Here is a 23,655-nt window from a genome sequence, read left to right as displayed (position 1 = left end):
GAAGATGCCGATAAGCCTACCCAGAGTTTGTTCTGCCCTGCAGCTGGATGCAGTGCGTTCTCCTTGGCAACAGAAGATGCCGATAAGCCTACCCATGGTTTGTTCTGCCTTTTTGCTATATGGATAAATTCTACCAGCTGAACAGCAAATAGTAATATGATTGTAGCAGCTGTTGCTCTGAGCTTTTCATCCTCAATCCTGCTTCTTCAGGAAAGGCCTATTTCTTAACTCCTGCCAGTACCGGTCTCTGCTCTCACCCTACGTGTTCTAATCCCACCTTAAACATTTTATTGAATTTTCCTAGCTCCTAGCTGTCAGCTCATGCCTGTGACCACATTCTCCTCCTGCCTTTAATGCAAATTCCTCTCATAGTTTTCCAATTTCTGATATCACCTTGCACCAAATATAACACAAGGGACAGCAACAGGTAAACAATCTCTATCTGGATTCCAGCCTAAGCTTAAACACTGGATGCAGTTGTCCAGGTTCATAACACCTTTTCTTACGAGAATTGAAGGCAAGAGGTCTACCAAGTTAATAAGCCAGCTCTCCAAGTCTCACTCCCCTCCCAAATCCAGTTTTTCTGAGAAACTGGAAAGATGACTGATTCAGTTCATAAAAAACTGCAAGAAAGGACTTTATTTGGGAGAAAAGAGGAAGGAAGGAAAGTATGACTGACTGAAGTTTTTCAAGCAGAGCTAAAAGCAGCAACATTCCTCTTTTGTGTTGCTAGGTTTTGAAATCAGCCTGCTTCAAAACAGCTTTCAGAGTAATATATTATGGCTAATGCCAAGGAAATGTTAAAGCCAACAACGGATCTACTACTCATACTTCAGTGAGCATAAATTTAAAGGCTGGACCAAGTGAAAGTTTAAAAAAAAATTAAGAAAAAAAAAAAAAAAGCCCCACACTTACCTTGCTCCATCCTCCTCGGTATACAAAAGGCAAAACAAAAGAGATACTCGTAAGCATTACTGTGGTCAACATAAGCATACGATGCACCTAGAAAGTGAAGTTTGCTTTTAGAAACACTGCAGCTTTCTCAATAGAGTATTAAAATACAAGTAATAGATTTGTAAAGAAAAACATTCCTAATTGTCTCTTTAGACTTTGTCTTTATTAGTAAAGTAACTAAACTTCTGATTTGCACTTATTTAGTCTTAAAAGACTAAAGAAAGATAACAACACACTAAGGTTGATCTCTTATTTCTTTGATCTAGTAGGTTCTAATTCTGTTTACAAGAGAGCTAGAACATACAGCTAGCTGGGGGAGATTTTGCCCACCTGAAACCACATCTCCTTTCCAAACAGGAATGAATGGGACCAGACAGGTTTGAAGAATCGTGCAACAATAACACCAATGCTAACTGTAGTAATCCAGGCAACAAACATTAGAGCACCTGAAAATGGAAGTGKGGGGGGGGGGGGGGAGAGGAAGGGGCAGAGGGAACATGATCAAAGTAAACACAAGTAATTTAGCTGTATGAATACAGACTAAACCATTATACACTCTTTGAAGTAGTATGCATATGGTCAGAATTTACCAGTGATAAGTTTTTATCACCTGATTCAGACAACTTTATAGCATTCATCTCGTTAGAGGGCAGAAACATCCATACAAAAGAGAATTAGAAAATGCCCACACTGCGATAGAGCAGCCCTGATGACTGTGCATTTAACGCACTGCAGTGCCACCAGCGGATAAGGCGAGAGTTGCAGTTTTGTTACCAACTGACAAGTGAGAGGATGAAAGACTACATTTGTGACAGGCTTTCACTGATAAAGAAGAAGTGATAATTCTCTCATGGGCTTGGCTCAAAATCCAGTATCATAAGAAAAAAAATTCCTCATTACCTTCAGTGGCTCCAGACTACCAACTGAGGTGTTTTTCATTTCAAATAGAATTCAGCTACAATAACACAACTAAAACAAAACCAGAGAGTGGCAAACAGAAACAAGTCTTAATTATCAACTTAAGAGGAAAGGCAAACATAAGCCCAATTTCCTGGACAAAGAGAATATTATAACTCTGTTCTTGAAGTGCAAAATTGACAATTAACAACTTTACTCTGTTCTTACAGTCTCAGACCTTGCTAGCTAACAGTAAGTTTAAGGAATATGCCAGAAAGATCAGAGGAAATACCTACCCTGCAATAGTGAGGAAAACATAAATGTCCAGTCTCAGCAGATGTAGAACTGGAAGTAGAAAGATAAAAGTTGCAGCTTACCATGAGCCTTGATAAGTTGGGGAGAGCGGGAACCTCCAATATCCTCTGGGAGGCCTGTGATATTGTACATTCCACTGGTGATCAGAGGCTGACGATTATGTTTATATATTAGTCCCCCTAAGCAGTGATAAAAAGTGGTTTATTTGTGGCTGGTGAAAATCACTGCACTTTTAAGACAAACCTACTCCTTTATTTATGAATACAAGTTCTGTTGGGACCACTGAGCATGATCATGCAAACAAAACTTCTGACATATAATATATATTTTGTGAATCAAAATTGAACCTAAGATGTTACCTAAGCTGTTTTATATGCAGAATGTACAAGAAGCAACTCAGCCTTGTTAAGAATAGCTTTCTCCACTACACACACAGTGTGAAGAATAATTCTCCATTTTAAAAAGTTGTGGTCAGTTCTCTCAATTAGTTAACAGTTCCTAGCATCAAGTGGGCATGCAACACATACATAAGTCTACTTGAACCTCCAAAAGCAAACCCATGATCCTGGCAGTCAGTAGAGATGACTGGACTAAGTGCTTCACTCAAACTTGAAACTAGAGTCCTTAGTTCAGATACTAATTCTCAGTTAAGCCACACCTTGCCTTAGGGTAGGTAGCTCTTGTTTAGAGCTGTTCAAAGAAAAGCAGCATATGCAAAGCAAGTTTACCTTCACTAGCTTCCCCATCTGCCAGAAAGATGTAGTAGCTGGCATCCAGATTAAACCTCCCTTTATAAGCAGTAAGATGAATATTCCTTCTAAAAGAACACTGAAGAACACCATCTGCAAGCCTCCATGACACATCTTCAAGGGCATTCTGTGAAACAGCAGACATTTAACATTTAGTCTTCTCAAACAAGTGAGCAGAATTATCACCTTTACAGACAGTGTTTGGGCTTGTTTCTATCTAACAAGCAAAACCAGCATCCCATAATAGTCTCATGAGATAAAACTTTTCTTATGCTCATATAGCCAAAACGTCCTTTTTGCTCCCATCTGTTTCTAGATGATCACAGTACAATAGCAGGGGCAGATCTCCACATACTTTAATCTTGAAAGCCAAACAGGGTAAGTATTTATAGCAGATAAAAATCTTATGACTGTCATTCTCCACAGACCTGTTCAGCTCTATGAAAGCAGCTGAAAGGTAAAAAACCACCAAAACCACAAGAAAGCACAATGGTAAGAACAGTAGCTCTGAACAAGATTATGTACTATTGAGGTTCCAGCTCACTCTTTTGCTGTATTAGAGCACCCTGGTTAAGCAGGTTATTTCCAACTTACAATTTCAACACTTATTTTTCCTGCCCCTTCTGTTGCACTAGGACAAACAGGATCGAGGGTGACTAGTTTAAAAATAAAGAAATAAATCTTGCAAAAGACAAAAGCATCACTGGAAAGAGTGACATGAGGGAAAACACTTTTACATACTAACTTAAAAAGCATGCCAATACATCAACATAGCAACATAAGGTTGGAGCAATTATCACACATTTTTCCTGCTCATAACTATCCCCCCCCCTTCCAACCTTTAATGCAAAGGCATATAGATTCCAAGCTCAGCCCTAGTAAAGGGAGACTACTACACCAGTAATAACATGCACAGAGTTATTCAATAGCATAAACTTCCCACTATATGACTGTTTTTAAAATGAGGTTTACAGACTTCCAAAGATTTTTTTTTTTTAAGGAAAAAAAGAGCCCAACCATTCTCAGCATGAAGAATTATGGATCCATCTTGCTATTTAGTTGCTGTGTAAAACAAAGGCACAAAGAAGCAACATACCACTGATCACTTCAAACCTACACTCATGAAAGTTTTAGTTTTTTTCAGATGTACCTCTGAATCCAAAACAGGAGGACTTCGTCCCTTCAGGTAGGCAGTGCTTACACTAACTTGGTGGTCCTCATTAACACACAGATATGCATCATCACCACCCTGGAGAGTTTAAAAATATACATATATTCATATATTTACAGCCCAATAAAAATCCCTAGTGGTGGTCTCCAAAAGCACTTTGAGTTAACCAATGCAGCAAGCAAGGAGTTCTGGTCAATGGACTAACAAAGGATCTGGGAGAATTCTTGTATTAAACTATTTACCACCTTTCAAACACTTCAGTGTTAGAGAGAACATATTAAGTCAAAGGTAAACTATAATTTTCCCTCTCCTCAGAGTCTCTTCCACATTATCAGAGATTTCTTTAATCATTTATAGATTTTATTAAATTAATCAAATAAGACAGAGGTTGAAGTTATTATTAAAAATAAACCAACAACGCTCTTTTGACTGAAGTTGTTTGTCTCATAGCTGTAAAGGCACAAAAAAGTGTTAAGAAACAACTGTCCTCACACCAGGGATGTGATCATAAACAGCATTTCCTCTGCACAGCTGTTACTTTAGGCTATGCATTTGTCAACAGTATTGTCCCTTCACTTCAACACTGATTAGAGAAAAGGATCTCTAAAGTTTAAGATCGGATAGAGTAATTCCCATACAAACAATGCTGAAATAAAAGTGGTTTCCAAAAAACCCTGCAACATGGCTTCTGAGGCAGGGTTCAGGCAGGGTTTTCCTGGCTATGCAACGAAGAAAGGCTCATCCATCTGCAAGTCAGTCTGCAACTGTCCAATTATGAAGGCTGGATTCTGCCAAGACAGATATCCACAGGGAAATTCTACCACAAAAAAGTCAGTCCTGAGCTTAAACTGTATATTCATCTATAAAAGGCCATCTGTACTTTCTTCAGCACTACAGGGGAGGCTACTTTGTATGACATAGAGCAACATTTTGGTTTTCCACATGGATGCTTTGATAGAATACCATTCAAATTTAACTTTACTGGAATCACAAAAGTGACTACAGAAGGAGAATGGGACACTCACCATCCACTGGTCATGAGACAGTGCAAATGCTAAATATCCTTCACCGGGACCACTCATTTCAATGAGTACTGAACTCTTCTCTTGTCGGAAGGATAGAAAAAAACAGGAAGCACTTTCAGGATCACAGCTTGAAGGGTTCCTAATGCAGAACTTCGTATTTCCACAACCTGATGCATTAAACTAGGCAATTAAGCAAACAAACAAGAAATCATCAGATAAGGAATGTTTCCCTCTTCCTCCTCCCTTTCTACCCTGTTCTTGAAGAAAGCATACAAGGAAGAGCAAAGAAATCCCATCTACCTCCACATACCAATCTCTTACACCATTTCTACACTTACCTCAGGAGTAGTAAGTGAAACTATGGTGAACTTTACATTGTATTTTATTTAAGCTGAATTTTTACTTTAAAAACATCATAACAGAATTATAGTTTTGAAAAGAAAGTAAAACTTTCTTTAAAGTTCCTTCAGTTTAATTTTTTAGAGAGGTAAAAATCAACTGTAGGATGGGGGAAGAGGTAAAGGGAAGAGGAGAAGACTTTTGTTTTGTTTTTAAAGTAACCATTCCACTGAGAGGCAATGAGACATTATGGGGATTAAAAGTCACACTGTGACATCAAGTAACAATGCTTGCTCAATCCATTAAAATTTAAGAATCTGTAATGGAAGTCAGTAATGTAGATGAACTTGTACAGGAAGTTTGAGGACGCAGTTACTAAACAGGAAGTTAGGAGACATGACTAGAGCACTTTCCATGTCTCTTCCCAGGTATGTATAACTTTTAGCTGACAATTCAAAGGTTGATAGATCATTTGAGACTTAATTTGTGTGAAACATGACAATGTTTAGCCTACACAGGTTTGCACAACTAAAGTAATACAACAGAGTAGCTGCCTACGCGCTTAATCTCCAATACATGAATTACTCATCCATCATCTTTCTCTTTCTGCCTATCCAGAGACAAAGACAAAATCCTGGATTGTATCAATGGATTCTAATTAAATCCCATTGACGGCAAACATTAAAGATGACATTATTTAGCTTTATAATTACTTACTGGCTTTGTTAAGTAGGAAGTTGGATGTGAAGTTGATACAGTCTCTGATGTTGTATGCAAGGGCGTTGTTGGGGATGGTGCATTAGGCTGAGAAACAATGGCACCARGAATCTTTACCCAGAAAGTCTTGTATTTCTTCACAACTGTGGCTCTTAAAGAAAAAAAGGGGGGGGGGGGAAGAGGAAGGAAAGGAAAAAGCTTTATAGTTTGTACAGCATATTTATTCATTTAAAATAAGAAAAACAACACGCACACATCCTTTATGCGGGGCCCTGAAACATTTTACCATTTAAAGTAGGAAAAATATTTGAAGTCTCCATGGAAAAATAATTTTAAAATATCCCACTACATGGACTTCTGAATACAAGAAACAGACTTATCCCTGGGGCACAAATTGCAACCTCAGGAAAGGGAATTGTTTGCTTTACACTTGAGTTGCATAGCTTTTACCCATTGGTTCCAAAAAACTAATGTATAATGGGATGGTATACATACCATTTTTAGACTAAAAAAACAAAGAAAAAAGATTAACATTGTATGTTTGCTCATATGCACAAGTAAACAGTCAACTAGAAACACAAAAGCAATCAGTTTTGTAATTCACTTCTACTCTCTCCCCAAAAATCAAAGTGATCATCTCCAAGCCTTTGCTAAGAAGTATCTACACTAATGCAGAGTTTGAAGTGAGCAAAAGGTGCCAACTCTTCAGGCTTTTGGTCTGAAGACGCTCCTCAGTTGCTGGCCCATATTTGCAGCAGACATAAAATACAAATAAGGCAAACCTGTACTGTTAATAAACTAGAAGTAATACTGGATTTACTTACAGAAACTGTACGTGTTTTGGTGCATTTCCAGGAGCAATCCAATAAACTTTTACGTATTTCTTTTTTGCTTTACTTGTGTGACTGACTGCTGAGTTCTGAAAGCATACACATATCAAGAGTTACACAGCAGAAATGCACTAATGAGATTTTAGCTAATACAGTCATCGTACAGGCTGCAGATAAGTCCTGAACAGATATTGCACTGTTATACCGCACAGACCCAGTCTAACTGGCACGAGACACCCAATTCATTTTCCCCCAGTCAGTCGTAAGTAACTTGAAGCCCACCATTGAAACTTATACAAACTACCCAACCTGAAGGATAAAAGGAACAACTAGAGGTCCTTTAATCCAGTTGATTCCACTAATAAGACAGAAGCGCATTTTGGATGAAAAACAGAATCCAGACTAGTTGATGTCCCTGCTGTATTTATGGAGAAACAGCTTGGTAATGATCCTTTTCTTGATGCTAAAAGCATGAAGTGGCCGCAGAATGACTGTACAGAGAGAACTAAACTAGTGTGCCAGAGGCCAAGGAGGCAAACTAAAATTATTCTTGGGGTCAGAAAGTTAGCTGCATGACATAGTTATCAGTGGAGGGGGCACAGGTGGTGGAAGAAGTGGAGAGAAAAAAACCAACCAACCACACATCCAGGCAGATTTGAGAAATTTGTTCAGACCAGCTCAGATGATGCCAGACATGTTCATAAAGCTCAAATGGGTTGCTGAAAATCTAGACAGAGTTCACATCTCTTGCACATGAGGCAGAATCAATTTATCAAAAACAGATGTTGAAGATGGTGATCTAACCTGGTACTAGGACAACTCCGTTAACAGGAATGGACAGGGCAATACTATGGATAATAGCCTATTCTAGTGTTTGTTTTCCACAACAACTAACCTAAATTTTCCTTGTCACGAGTTAAGGCATTTACTTCATATTGGGTCCTTAACAAGTATGGAAAGTGATTGATAACTGTCCTTGATAGAGCAGAGGGAGCACATCCTCCTCTTTATAATACTAGATATAAGTAATGATATTGCAGTCCGATGATACTGCAGTGAGCCATGCCTCTGTATTGCAGCTCATACCAGCTTCTTGAGAAACTTACTGAGCTCAAAAAAAGATTACGCAGCCTAGTCCTACCTCATTACAGATGCAGTCTACTACAAACTCCGTCATGCCTGATGTCCCATCCTATGACACTATACTGTACCTTTGTATGGCCACACGTCAGAAGCTGAGAAAGCCTCTGGTCAGCTAATATAAAAGAACCAACTGCAGGGCTATCCAAGTGTTCTGCATCTCGGGCTTGTATGAAAAATCCTTCAAAATCTGGTCCAGACAGATTAACTGAAGCAAGAAGGAAAATAAAAGGAAGTTTAAAAATTCTTCAGAGGAAGAATGAAAGATTTCAAGACTGACCACTGAAACACCATCTTACAAGTACTGAATGGCTGCTATAGGAATCATCTGAACAAGATTCAACCGCTTAGATAGCTACCTGAGTAAAGACATGCTACAACAGCTCTATGACAGACTAAGAAAAACAAATCAATTGAATCTCTTCAGCTACAATGGACACAGTACCTTCTATTTTGTCCCCTGGTTTAAATTCAGTCCCATTTACTGTAATAATGTGCTCAGGTGACAATTGTGGAGAACTACCATGATGGGGCATCATGCTACTGCAGACTTCTCTTATTCTTCCATTTGGATAACCATCCAGAGGTCCACAGAGGCAAATAAACATCCAAACAGCAAAAGCGAGGCCAGGCAGCTCCATCTGAATAAAATAAGAGTCACAGGCAATGAAATACAGCCAACTTCAATATTATAGACCTCCAGTCATCTTTAGAAGAGCTAGCTGAATACTCACATTTAAAAACCACATTCAAAACAAAAATACGCAAGAGAGGACACCAGTCCCAGCTGCAGTATCTCTATGCAAGTAATATATGCTTCTGGTAACTGCCAGACTTTGCAAGAATGTTCACAGCTATTGCATTTCAGCCCCTTTTACATACAAAGTTCTGTATAACTGATGGATCCCTCCATGAATTCGATGGATTCTTCCTATCCCAGAGGATTTTGGCTACATCACTTTTTAAGATTTCCTTTGTCTGGTCCTCTCCCTTTCTTTTATTAAAAGAAAAAAAAGAATCCAAGTCCTTTAAACATCTGTGTAAATACACAGAACATACGAGTTTTTATACATCAATAAAAATGTGTTTTTAAAGTCCACAGAACTGAGGAACTACCCAGCTAACGTCAAGTCCACCTGCTTATTAATCATAGCTCCAAACTGTGCATCATTACAGACTGCAATTTATTTCCACAGTTTGCATCTATTTCTTCGGATATGACAAAAAATTCCCAGGTGACAAGCTCTTCTCCGGAGAGACTGAAATTGCCAAGTGTCAGAACCCTCCCTTTTTTTTTTTTTTTAAACATACAATTACTGCTGTGATTGTTTGCAAGACTATGAACCACAGAGTTAATTCTAGATTTTATACATGCAAAAGAGTGGGAATTTGATATAAAGAGTTAAACAAAGAAATATGCAAGTTTTTTGCCAACAAGCACAAGACTCTTCCCTGCAATCTCCTTTTGGATGTTGACTTCCAGACAATTATTTCAACAGTATTATTATATAATCAAACTTTCTTTAAGGGAACAGGGTACATAAAAACTTGTGGAATAGCGGGCCTGAAGAGCCTAAGACAGCAATATGAAAGTGCAGTCCTAGCATTCATCATTCAATGATTTGCTCTGCCACAATACTGTTTTCAAGAAAGCTATGGTAATTGTTTTGCTATTCAGCAGTATACAGGGTTTACAGTTGTACACTATATTTATGGAAAGCCTTAGCCAACACCAGGAAGTGTTTGCATGTCCAACAGGCTGAGAGAACAAAACACATCTTTCCTTCTATCATTAGACACAAAAGTGGATTATCAGCCCTAGTGGTACACATACCAGGCAAACAGGTCTGCCTTCTGGAGAAGCCAAGTCCATCTTGTACCAAGCGATAAGAAATATCAGGTTATGAAGTTCCCTGACAGCACACATGGATGTGAAGATAAGAAAGGAATAGAGCCATTTCAGACTGAACCCTGGTATCTAAAGAGCAGTCAAATGAGCAAGACATGCCAGAAGGCGATCTTACACACTCAATATTAATTTCTTCCAAATTTTCTATGCATTCAGCATCAGAAACGCACAACATCCAGAGCAATGCCACATTTGTACTTCAACATATGACCTTGTTAGTAACTTTATGTCAGCAAATACAATTGCCTGTAGACTTTCTTGTATTTGGACAATCATATTTCAAGAACTAGAAAAAAACCACACTCAGCTTCTCCTCACAAATATTCAAGATAACATGTTATTATCTATACCTTCTAGTTAAAGTAAATCTTTCTTTCTAGTCCCAATTCCTCTCCAAACTGTCAGAAATCTAAATCAACATGATTTTGTTCAGAAACTAAAGCCGCCGAGTAGGCAAAAAGTAAGGTTCAGCACAACAGCGGCATTAAAGCAGCTTGCATGAGTACTGATGAAATCTTCAAAACAAGTTGCTGCCAGAAGAGATAAAGCTGCATATCACAACAGAGACAAGAACAAGAGGAGTTTAGCATTCTTCTTTAAGTAGCAGAGGATGTGGTAGGGATTTCAAACAAAACAAGCAATGTTCTTTGGCAGACTCATCTGACTCGAAAGCTGATGGAAAGTGGGAGAGAAAAGGAGGAAGAAAGACAAAAAGAAGAATGAAGAAGGTAGAAGTCTGAAAGAGGTACTGTGCTGAGAGTAATTTTTACAGGGTTAACTGCAGAAGCACAACCTTCTCTATGTCCTTTCAAGGATCTGGGCTAGAACCTACAGGATATTTAATCTAATTAAATCTAATTAAAATTCAACCTTCCTCCAACAACAGTTATTGTTTCCTTGAGAAGCCCTTATCTTCCTTCAGTTTGGAAATCTGTTCTGGCACTCCACATTCTCCACTTAGGTGGAAGAAGATGCAGAGGGAAGACAGGAAGCATTCTTACAATGCCAGTCATTCTGTGGTTAACTAAAGATTCATTTTGTCCTTTTAGAAAAATATCTCCTAAAGTGTTATTGTAGGTAACACTGTATAACGGGTCAGCATTCTACAGAAGTCAAGCATTGAAAATTAATCCTTAACTAGTTCCTTCAGATTGAGGAACTCTGGACTTTTAACTCAAATGTCATAGTAACACCCTTGTTATAACACAGTAGAATTTTTATAATCATATTTAAACTCAAAGTTTGAGACAGTCAAAAATACAAGTTTACAATCACTTATTTACTGATCCTAAATTCAGTTAGTATCTCACTGTGTTCCCTCCCCTTTCTGTAATGTGCACACACTCTTCAGCCAAGACTTGTTCAAAACAAGCCTCATACTGATCATAGTGAACAAGACAGACAAGAAAACAGAATCTGAATATACAGAAAGGGAGAAAGAAGGGAGAAAGTGTCAATAAGATGACCAGAATTCACTCATATAAGTAGTTTAAAATTTTTCCTTTGGCTCTAAATGTGCACTTGTTATAAGATCATGAAACAGCATGTCATGCCCTTGTGAATATGATGCTCTTTGGTCAAGTGAAGGAAAAAGTGAGCTGGTCTAGAAAGCTGAGCATATATCATCAACAGCTCAAGAATGAACAATATTAAAAAAAACTAAGGAATTTATCTAATCAAATTAATGAACCAGCAATAAGCAGTTCTGAGAAAGGACAAAGAAAGGTATCTTTATACTCTGGCTGAAGATTGATAAGCAATTATATCTATTACCAGCCAGTCAAATACTTGCACAATGGATCTTCTGTTTTGTTAAAAAAAAGTTAACAAAAAACAAAACAAAAATACAAAAAACACACACAGAAGGACCAGGCACTGCTAAGCAATAAGTTACTCCAATATAAAGCAATCATCCTTCCTTCTACAAGATTACATGGTTTCTCTTTTCTCTATAGTTCAACAAAGAACAGTGTTACTTGCTTTCAGGTGGTAACAGGAATGCTGCATTTTTAGAAGTTTAGCATGCTATACCCTAGAACACAAAACTGTCAGAGAATCACAGGAGGAACTAGCATTTAAAATCATAGTAGTAGATAGTCTAATTACACACATGTAAAAGTATCAATGTTTGTAACAAATGCACATATCATATACTGCGGAATGCAAGCGACTTTTTCTTGAAACTCCCTTTTCAGTAAGACCAAAGAAAGTAAGACAACTAAATCTGCCAACAAAATCCATAAGTACAATAAAAAAAGTTTCAGGATTAATGGCATAGAAAGTCTTCATTACAGGAGGTTACATTCAGGAAAGCCTAAGCGTAACATGTGAATCATGCTTAACCTCACCATGAAGGAATGAATGCCTTTTAAAGAATAAAATAAAAACCAAAATCTTGTACCAAGAACAACTTTGGGGTTAATTGAAGCCATCTGTTTTACAGAACTATTGTTGATTCTATTATTTTACTGCTCCCAGAAACATGGCTTGAAAACCAGGTAATTTGTCTTTAAATAAAAATGAATCAGCAGATCTCAGTGAGATCTTTTCTAGTTAAGACAATCAAGACTGAACATGAACTGTGTTAAACCCTTAAACCACAAAAGTACAGCCACCAAGGCTAGATTCAAAGTGAGAATCTGAGTTAATATAATCTGTGTAACAGCCTATTACCTAAAAACATTTGAATATACTCTCAATTCCTGATGTGACTTGTTATAAATTGTGGATTTAGTCCTTCATGACAAAATAAGCTTGCAAGAGGTAAGAAGCAGCTTTGGCCATAGTGACTTATTTACAACCCTTTGAAACAGGACAACTCCTTGACAACAGTGTACAAATTAGCAGAAACTTAAGTTCCATTTACTAAAGAGGAACAGGAATAACCAACTTCATAACTGAATCATAATGACATTAGAAAACACACAAAAGCTAATTCTTGCAGTATTTTTCCAACAGGCAACTCACCAGCATTTACCTTAACTTAGTATCATTTAAGCTTTGTCTGGAAGAACAAAAGGGAGTTTAAGAATTTTTGCACTATCCAGTGATCAGTTTTCCAAGATAAAAGCATTACACAGAAATGCTTCCACATTAACCAAGGCCTGAGAGTACATACAACTTCCTTGCCTCTATCCGACATGCATGAGGTGCACACCATGTGGTAGCATACCTCAGTAAATGTCCCAGTCAAGGTTGCAAGCATGCTGCAGAGCATAGCAGCTCCATAGTCACAACGCAGCCCAAGAGCACTGACTGTCCATTTTACTTACTCTGGTACTATGCAAAGACTTACTGATATGTTATATATGACCTAAGACAGCCATGAGAGCTAAGAATCCTTTCTCTATAGGTAGATTAGGTACTACAGCACATGACATCTCTACCCTATGAGAGTTACTCAAACCACTACATGTTTCACACTTATTTACAATGGGAAAAATGCCTCAGGACCCACTAGTTTGAAGCACATCTGCAACTTTATTATTTCCCTCCCTCTCCACTTCTGTAAAGTGACCCATGCAGTTGTACTGATTTACTTCAGATTGACTGAACATTTGGAATTTATACTGGAGTCATCCTATTCTCCTCCCAAGAAGAGAGGAGGAAGAAAAAAGAGGCAATTGGAAAAATGAAGGAAGCAATTCAACTGTCTTCTGGGTGGATGCATTTAACATTGGCAGATTGGAGACAGGAGCCCCTAGCAAGCTTCAAAGGCCAAAAGCAATTGTGTTTTTCAAGGGCAAAAACTCATGCTTTCAGCTGGCTAATTTAGCAATCTAATTTAGGTGCTTACTATGTGGTTTAAGAATCAACCCCAGAACAACTAAAGAATTAAAATCTAAGCAGCTGTTTCTCATTTTTGTACCTTTTATCTACAAAGAAGGGAAATCCTCTGTATGTACACAGCACTGGCATGCTGTTTTTTCTGTGTTGTCAGCTCCCTCCTGAAGACAACGTGTGGAAAAAGAAGGTACAAACTGAAGTTGCATACCTTCCGGGTCAATTCATGCAGGTGTGGAAGACTTCTACAGTCCCTGCAGATATCAACAGCTAAAAAAACCCCTGGGTAGCCCAGTTCCTTAAGCACACAATGTCCATGCACAAACATGGAATTTTTTCACAGAAGTCACTTTCTTTCAGCTATTTACTAGAACAGCATTAGCTGCAGAAACCTAGTTTCAAAGAGGGAGGGGAGAGGAAAGGCAAGATAAACATACTGCCAACTCAAAGTGCAAAAGCTATCATGGCCAGAACTTTTCTTCTGAGCATCATCAAACAAGATGTCTAATGTGAAGCAAAAACATGCTGTCTAAAGCAGGATAAGCTGTATTAAAAGACGGTATTTGTGCACATGATACTGTGCCATGTCCCTTAGGAAAAATACTGTTACAAAGCACTGTTAGTTAAACTCCAGGAGTAGGTTTAATCTAAAGTTTACTCTACTAAGTAGGTTTAAGTACTTACCTTACAACTACTCCTTCTTTTACAGTGACCAAGTTAAGTTGTCATTGGTTTTGCTACTTGTAGTAGGGCAACCTATAAAACATTGTAACTTCTTCTATTTGACTTGCATCTAACAGCGTTAACCTTTATCATACCCAGGATCAGAGGAAGTTCTTCTGAAGCAAGAAAGAGTACATAGACAAATTAAAAAAATAAATAAATAAAAGAAATTGAGAGATCCCTTTACTTCAAGGACAAATTTTAAAGTTACTTCCCAAGTTAAGCCCACATATATTCTTCATATATTTCACTAAGGATAAACAAGAGCCAAGGATTTTGCTCTCTTCTCTTATTTGCTTTGATTATTTAACTATCTTCCAGGCAGCTGCTCTGCATATAATCAGTTAAGCACCCAGCCTTGCAGACATGTATCTATATGATGAAGCCTCAGACAAATAAAGTTGTAGACAGACTTAAAAATGACATAGTTGTAATTATGCCAAGAGGTAGAGGATCAACACATTTACTTTAGCAATTACTGTGCAGCCACCTCCTACACACATTAATTAAGAAACAAGGTAAGAAAGTAATAATCATAAAACACCAAGAAGCAAACAAGATGCAAGAGGAACATGGTGTGGTCTTCACATGAAACAAGCCATAGACCACCTTAGTGAACAGTGGTTTTTTAACATCTCAAATTCATTAAGGCAAGCATGCCTAAAAGTTCTCTCAAAAACAATTCAGAAATGCTTGGATGAAAGGCACCACAGTTATATAAGGCGTTTAAAAACCTCACCATGCTTCAGCTTGCTTCAGATATTCTGTTAAGCGCATATAGTTTTCCACGAATTTGCAATACGCACACTGGCAGCACTCACTAGAACAGGCTGAACCAAAACGCTCCCGACCTACCGGCTGCGGCACCCGGCCCGCCCCGCCGCCCCCGGTTACCGGCCCCGGCCCGCCCCCCTCCCAGGACAAGGCAGCCGGAGCGGAGGGAGCCCCCTCACCGCCAGCAGCCGCGCAGTCCCGCGCGCTCCGGCGCCGCTCGGCGGGGCAGGGCGCGTCGGTGGGAGCCGCGCCGGCAGCCGCGGGCAGCGCGCCGGGAGCGGGCGGAGGGCGGCGCCTGCCTGCCCTTCACCGGGCGGGGGCGGGCGCAGCGCCGCGCTCCGGCACCGCGGCCACCCAAAACGCCGAACGACGCCGCAGCGCAACGTCGAGCTCACCCGTGCGCAGGCTGCGCGCACTTATCTGCAGAAGCCAGCGCGCACGTGCTGGTGACTGGGAGTCTGTCTCGCAGGCGGCATACACCTGAAACGCGCATTAGAAAAGCTTCATGAATTCGTATAATTCACTGCCCCCACATGAGTCCTCAGAGGAATTCAGGTCCTATCAAATATGTTATGGGCATGTAACTGCTTTGCAACCTGCAACCATTGGAAGTGCTGGTGGTTGTCCTGATTTTGCAACTGGAGTCTTGCCCCGTAAGCTTTAAGCGAGGCGCTGCCCTTGCAACAGCCCTGCCATGCACACTTCACTTGCCGGGCTATTCATGCACCTAAAGGTGTTCATATATACGTGCTTGCAAAATCAGGGTTTTCTTATCAACAAAGCAAATATGTACTGTCTGCAACTGCAGAAACTGCAGTTACTTACACAGGCTTCTTCTGTAAGCTTTATTTTTCTTCATTTTATTCTAAGGTCCTCAATTGCTGACAAAAAACAGCACAAAAAGGCAATTATTAACTAAAAACGCAACTGTATCACATTTGGCTTATCTACACGAGCCCCGTACACTTGTGGCAAAGAGGTAACTGGGGTTGCCACAGTTTCTGACCCATTCACTCGAACAACAACTGGGAGCCTCATGGCAGCACTCTAATCAACTTAGGTCTCACCTCGTAGTTCAGAGATTTTTTTTTTTTTCCAGTGAGGAACATTTAAACTGAAAACCTGTATTTAATATTTTCAAGAGAAATCTCCCTGAAAAGTCAGACACTTTAATAAACCAACTTAGTTGACTTTCTATGTCTTCTTTCTGGCCTTTCGCAGAAAGGGGAATTTTACGCCTCCCACAGAAGAGACCTACCTTCTGCAAAAAGGGAATTTTACTCCTCTCACGCAATAAAAATACTGTGCTCATGTTTACAGTATGTCTTGCCTGGAGCCACAATTAATTCAATTGCTTACTTCTATATCTGAGCAGTTCTAGTGATCTCAATACTATTAACTTAGTCTTATCTTTCTAAAAAGTACTATCTACTAAAATACAGCAGACTTACAAATTCTATTTTTCTTTACTTCTGTTTTGCTAAGAATTGAGGTGTGTTTTAAAATGTGAAGCCCATGAATGGAGCTCTTATAAGTAGTTTCTTTAATTAGTTGCTACTTCACAAAATTTCTTGTGGGTATATAAAGTGTTCTTCATTAATTTACGCTTTTTCTGTCATAGTAACTGTATTTATAGATGTAGCTTTTTTAATTATCGATAGTACCATACATAGAAAAGGACTTCTGGGAGTGCATTATTGTTTTACTTGTGTCAAAACAGGTTTTTTGTCTTGCACTCATTTTGCCTATTTATATCATAATATATCCATTATTATATCCATTTATATCCATTATATCAATTTTAAGTAAAAGCATTGTTTCCTATGTCTATCTTTCAGATAAACAGGAACTCAAAAGAGAAAATGTATACCATATATCACAAGGAAGGCCAACTTCATCCAACTTTTTCCTTCCACAACATATAACACAGTATAAACATTTATCCTAAATAAAATTTCTTTGAAGTCTTTCAGATTGGTATAGTACTCCAGAAGAATCGTGCTGACTTCTTTTCTTTTTATAGACAATTTTTTTTACAGATCCAGCTGCACAGTATGATTTTTTTCATGTCCCTTTATCATACCTGGGTGTCAAAATTGGAAAAAGCTTATAAAGGTTATATAAAGATAAATATTTTACAAAGATTATATCTTTACTATAATGTATAGATAGGTGTGTGCCTGGGAAGCAAGACAGAGGAAACAAAGTATTAAGTCTTACATTATTCTGTACCTTGAACAAGGTTTAAGCAGAGCCTTGTAGCAGAGGCCATATACTCCTTAGCATAAATAACTAACCTTTTTTTGTTCCTACTTAACATGATCAAAAGTTATGCATCCTGTATATCGTAAAGGTGTGTATAAACTGGAGTTTCTACTGGAGGATGATGTGGTGTCTTCATTGGGAATTATCCTGGGCATGAAGGGACCTTTGAGAAGAAGCTGTGTCTGAAAATTGGTAAATGTGGTACAAACAGAGCCTGCACATCTTCAGTTCTGGGCTGAACAAATTAGGACATGGTGTCCATAATCCATGATGGAACACTGCATTTTAGAGGTAAAGAATGATCAGTCCTATGCATATACTGATACTGTGCTGGTTTTTTAAGCCTAAATATGGAAAACAATGAGCCATCCCCACTATGTCTGAGCAGCAGCTCTGTTGTTATGTGATTTATTGTAATCCATTCTCCTCTTAGTTCCTAAGATAGCTATATAGCAAAACTGTGGTATTTTATAAGGTCAGCCCTTGCCCAAGTTCTAAATATGCATACACTGACCAAAATTTTGTCTATATTTCACTGGTGAGATTATCACTGCAAGACATCCCTTGAGTTCAAATCAAGTGAAGTGCAAAAAGGCTGCATCCCTTTCAGGTTGTTTTGATGATGGATAACTTGTATCTAATAAGTTTTTATTACTAATATTTTATGTTTTGACATAATGGCATGCATTTAAAAATAAATTGCCATAATCCGATTTAAGACTGTGTCTATATATAGAAATAGTTACCTCATCAAGTATGATGACTAAGTGGAAATAAAATTGTTATACAAGTCTGAATCAGCATCTATGGAAAATAATTTTCTACGGGAGATGGAAGTTGTTGTATTAACTTTTCTTTAAGAATGCATTACTAGCATTAATAATCAGGACTAGAAGAACTTTTAAAGTACTGTGAATGATGTGCAGACAGTGAATACTGCTGCTAATCTTACATATTGACTGATGTTCTTTTCTATCTTCCTATACTATTTCTTCAAGTCTGTGCATTTAGACCTGGCCAATTACATGCAGGAGACAGGTCTTTCTATGAAGATAACTGTCCTGACACCTATATTTATTGATCTCCCTCTTGTGTTACTAGGACAAGGCTTCAGCATTTTCCAAGCTTTTCAGACTAATTGGCTTAGCTAAATATGTATTTAGGGACAATAATATTATCTTAGATAGGAAGAAGTTTTCCTATCAAAGCAGTTTTCATAACGCTTTTTTCCAAAGAGAGGGGAATCTTGAGTCATGGAAACAATCCTGATTATCTCAAGGGAAATAAATAAAGATAAAAAATCATAATGTAGGGTGACATATTTTTCTCCATAATTAATTTCATTCTTCTTCCTTGAGTTTTGGCACTATTTCATACTAATCAATTTTGTCAACAGATTTGCCGCTAACTTACAAACTAGATAAATAAATTCCACCAACTTCCAGAAATATTCTTCATACGTATGTTTCTCTTTGGTCTTTATGCCTCTCTACTAATCAACCCTTTCTACTTTTACTATTTTTTCTTTTAATTGTTTTATGTACCATACAAAAATTCACATTGGGAAACATTTTTATACAAAAGTATTTGCTTACCTAAACGTAAAAGAAAACTGAACTAATTTTACTTCTTTTAGTCAATAACCCTAATTATCCACATGATGGCATTAGCCACTAAGTGAAATAAGGTTTTCCACTTTTAATGACTACACAGAAACCTACTTTCTTTTTGTATCTGTAGTCTGACTCAGCAACAGCTGAAGTGCATGCACAATAGCTTTCTACTAAGAGGTCCATATCCTTTGCCTTAAAGGGAACTTTTTAAAAAAATACTCTTTTGCTAATTCRAAATACCAGAATTAATGTTGGTTGCTCAATATTAATTTGAGTCAGGTCTGTATAGGCACTATGATATAATGACCGCCTGCCACTTTTCCCAAAGAATCTCTGCTTAATTCAACGCACAGCATACTTATCTCAGTTAATAAACGGCTGTAGTAAACAGAGAGCCACTGGCTTGCACAGAGGTAAGATACTCCAAACAGCTGAGCAACAGCAATTCCCAGCTCCTGTGAGTTCATGTTGGAACCACTGCCCAGCTATGAGCAAGTTACTTCTGAGCAGTAATGCTGAGTTCAAGCTCATGGCTAACCAAAAGGTCTATATAGGTATAACATTAAGATAAACATTAAGTAAGGACTCTAGATTTCTAGTGCTAGCATTTGGTGATGGTTCTATTGAAAATGTTGAGTTAGATGCACTGGTTGCTAGAAAAGAAAAATTAGATTTGTCAGTCTGAATTTTAGCTTTGAAGCATTCTAGTGCAAGCCACTCTTGTATCATCTTCTCTGCTTCTGCTGCTCTTGTTTAACTTGTGTACTGTGGTAAAATGGAAACACTGACTGAAAGGAGGCTTGGGACGGAAAGGAGACTTGGGACTGAAAGGGATTTGGCAAAAAGGAATTTCTTCTAAGGTATGAAGATGAGAAAGAGATGAGAGCCATCTTTTAAAACAAATGCTTGCTAAAGTCATAAATCTGGTGAAATACTGTCCTTCTGCAATGTAACATACTCTCTGGTAGTCTGATCAAATTACCATGGCTCCAGTTCTGTACGCACTGAAAGATTACAAAGCCAGCCCACTGACCTCAGTGTTAGCTTCCAGATAACTTCATGTTATGTGAAACTATTACCTACGTGTTTGGTTTTCCTTATTTTTTTTTTTTTAATCAGCCACAAGTCCAGTCTTGTTTACCATTTGAGCTTAATGACCTGCCTGGGTAAGATGTAGACATTACGATTTTAATGAAAAAGGAAAATATCCCTGGTACTCTAACTATTGTTTGATACAATAAAGAAGGAGCATCTTAAAGAAACTGGAGTGTGGAAGAGGCACTATTTAAACATTTACTTTTGAGGAAGAAATATAAAAGTGAAAGATTAGTTCCACTTGACAAAATATTATTGCAGTTCCTTTAGGAACAGATACTCTGAAGTCTTAAATCTCAGCATATCTCAGACATTACTACTTTTGTATGAATTTTGTATGAATGTACTACATACATTCTACTTTTAAATTGAAAATTGGTCCAGTAAATTGAATTTACACTTGTCAGCTAAGTTAAACGGTGCAAGAATACCATTCAAACATTTAGTTTAAAATTGTTTGCCAAATCATCACATTCTCTGAAGAGCATTAATATCATATTAATGTAATGCTGTTAGCTAAAGCACAGTCAAATCTATCTTAAGCAATTATGTGAAAAGCCATATTAACTACAATAAAATTTTAGTTGGACCTCTTTATAACTAAAGATAAACACTGAGTTTTAAAATTTTCTTAACAATTATTAATATCAGTCTAACTTTACACAGAAGTTGACAAAGAGAACACAGTTTGTTTGAGGCCACGCAGTAAAAGAGTGGCAGAGCTGGGATTAAAAACAAACCAAAAACGTCTCTTCAATCCAGAAAGTCTTAATGACACCGAGTTCATATTTGAAAGGTCAAACAGATACTGCAAGTAACTAGAATAAAGGGCATTTACATGTTCAGTAAGAACAAACTGCACACGCTAGTGTCCTAGCTTCTCCATTGGATTTCATCTCTTACCTATATAGATGTTTTTATTTCAACCTACTTTACCATACCTATCAGGCTACTTCAATCTCTTTTGGTATTTAGAAGGAATTTAAAGAAAGATAGGCTAGAGGTGATTACTTCTATGTTCTGGCCAATATTATCTCTCACTACTAGATCCTAATGTCCAAGGTCCACGTGTAAACTCTTGCTGGGTATACAATGTAATATCACATTATAATAACAGTAATTTTTTCCAATAACAGTACTTGTTTTTAGCCACTGCATAATTAAGATCTAACTCACAGAAAAGGCTATAGTCTAATCAAATTGCAAAGATATGGTTTTAAAATAAATAGAAGGAGCTTTCTTTCAGATTTGCACTTCTGAATGAGATCTACCCATAAGAAGACAAAGACAGAAGACTACACCTTTGAAACTTCCTGTTGTTTAAGTAATAATACAGTGTTACTTCATAAATTTACTGCTGAGGAGTATGGGGCATTGACAAAAACTGTGCTATCACTTTAAATTTTATGCAGTTGCTTATTTCCTGCATACAGGCCAAAGAAATCTGCTTTTAATTTTAGCTAGAAGTTCAGTTAGGTTCTATGTTGGCTTTTATTGTTGGTATCGGGAGCTCTTGCTCTGTTATTTAAAAACAAAACAAAACAGGACTGTCATGTAAATACTTTAAGTTCCTAAATATTACAGTCATAAACTTTGAAGTAGGCATGAGCAATATGACTTGAGTGTGATCAGACATCAAATGAACAGGCTTCCCAAACTGTGTTGAGGCCATTGATGGAATAAATAGTTCCCTGGTTTTCTTTTGCAAGAATAAGTGTCTTGTAATGCTGCATGGCAGAACAAAAATGAGGGCGAGGGGGAATGCTAGGAAGGCATATATCAAGAGACTGAAGAATTCTGGTATTTATATACTTGAAAAAGCTGGAAAACTATTTCCTTCTAATGACATTGATATGGTATCCACTCTTATTTTGAAGCAACTATTGATCCTTTCCTGTTGTGGTGTATAATATCACACACACAAAAACTGCAAGCTGAAAGTGAAATGGCACTGTGTAGTGCACCATTTAGATGCCAGTGTAGCAAATGCCATGCACGATTGCTGCAGGCTGCGGCCTACACAATATCTGTAATGCTAAATGGTAGCATTTGTGCACTGATGTTTTGCTGGGGTGGTTCCCATATGCAGAAAGCAGGCTCAGTTTACCTCTGCTCACTTAACACAGGCCCAAAGGCTCTACGCCATGTGCCTGCATATCAGGTGATGTTGATGGAGGAGGACTGAAGCAGACTGTTCTGCTTTCCTGATTAAGCTTAATATGTATTTATTCAGTCTGCTCTGTAACAGTGAGTTTTTTCAAAGTGAATTGAAGGCCAATGAGATGATACTGCTCTAACAATTAAGTGACTACATAGTACTTAATTAACTTTGATCCTGTAGTGGATCAAGTCCTTCACGTAGACTGTTGATGGCTATTTTAGCTGCTGTAACAAAAGTTTGTCAAAATAGTGTTTCAGGATTTGGAATCAGAAGCCTGTATGTTAGTTTGGTTTCCTAATGATTTTTGTCTTCAGAAAATTAAAAATCCTCTCTCATAAACTTGGATACATTTCAAAATATGTCTTAATGTATAGCACAGTGGAAATGTGTGCAGCACAAATCTAGTAACTCTAGTAAGTAGGGGAAATGAAACATCCACATTGGGAAACTTCAGTGGCAGCAGTGAAATTGCCCTGAGTAATAACCCTTCTGGTTTTCCTTGCTTTTGACAATGTATTCAGCTTTCACTTTAGGGTAACTACTTATGAAAGGGGTCTAGTTATGTGAGCATTTTTTGCTCTTCTTCTCTTAGAACAGTTCACTCCATGTGTAGCCCATGAGATTTCTAAATCCTGCCCTGTTTGCAGTACGCGATAGCAAGCCTGGAGGAAGAGGCACTTGTGCAAGGTTTTGTGGCAAAGAAATTGCAAAGTCACTTCTGGACATGGAAGCCTGTTGAGGACCATAGCAAAGAGATGGTCCATCTTCCTGTCAATTATGTGTGTCTATTTTGTTCCTACTACTCCTGTACCTGTTGGCACTTCACATATTTCCCATCCCTATGTTACATCTCCTCTATTAGCACATCTCCAATTGAGAGAAAGCAATTAACATACCAATAGAGTTGTGCTTCTGGTACACGCAAGCCTGTCCTGTGCACAAAAGCACACAGGCTAGCAAATTGAGGAGGGAATAAGGAGACTAGGAAGGATATGAAAGAAGGGAGAATCCCTCTGGGCCCCAAGGAAACATCCATGTAGAATAATCCAGTTTGAAAGCAACAAATTCAGCTCATATATGGTTGAGTCTCGTTGAGGTGAAGGTTAGGGGAACTGTACAAACTCAGTGGGGGAGCTTTTCCTAGGGATTTTCCCTCAGTCTCTCTTGAGATCTTAATAGTGTAGGGAGCCATAAA

The 23,655-nt window shown here is 38.1% G+C and overlaps 1 protein-coding gene across 2 annotated transcripts; it reads right to left on the bottom strand.

The window, feature by feature from the left end:
• Positions 1 to 1,312: 1,312 nt before the first annotated feature.
• Positions 1,313 to 15,381, bottom strand: FRRS1 (ferric chelate reductase 1). 2 transcript variants are annotated; one of them, XM_026057681.1, is made up of 14 exons: positions 15,292 to 15,381; positions 14,514 to 14,668; positions 13,915 to 13,993; positions 9,972 to 10,050; positions 8,583 to 8,778; positions 8,209 to 8,345; positions 6,992 to 7,086; positions 6,168 to 6,318; positions 5,112 to 5,291; positions 4,066 to 4,164; positions 2,895 to 3,042; positions 2,229 to 2,345; positions 1,855 to 1,923; positions 1,313 to 1,400 (listed from the first exon to the last, which is right to left on the bottom strand). In XM_026057681.1, the coding sequence occupies exons 3-13, from the start codon at positions 13,962 to 13,964 to the stop codon at positions 1,910 to 1,912; spliced, it is 1,266 nt and encodes a 421-aa protein (XP_025913466.1). In that variant the 5' UTR covers positions 13,965 to 13,993; positions 14,514 to 14,668; positions 15,292 to 15,381; the 3' UTR covers positions 1,313 to 1,400; positions 1,855 to 1,909. The 2 variants fall into 2 exon arrangements, with proteins under 2 accessions (XP_025913466.1, XP_025913467.1); XM_026057682.1 differs by lacking the exon at positions 2,229 to 2,345 and adding an exon at positions 2,148 to 2,196.
• Positions 15,382 to 23,655: the final 8,274 nt, after the last annotated feature.

Source organism: Apteryx rowi, unplaced genomic scaffold, assembly GCF_003343035.1.
Source record: "Apteryx rowi isolate R43461 unplaced genomic scaffold, aptRow1 scaffold_14, whole genome shotgun sequence".
NCBI lineage: Eukaryota > Metazoa > Chordata > Aves > Apterygiformes > Apterygidae > Apteryx > Apteryx rowi.
This window is presented reverse-complemented; position numbering and strand designations above follow the sequence as displayed.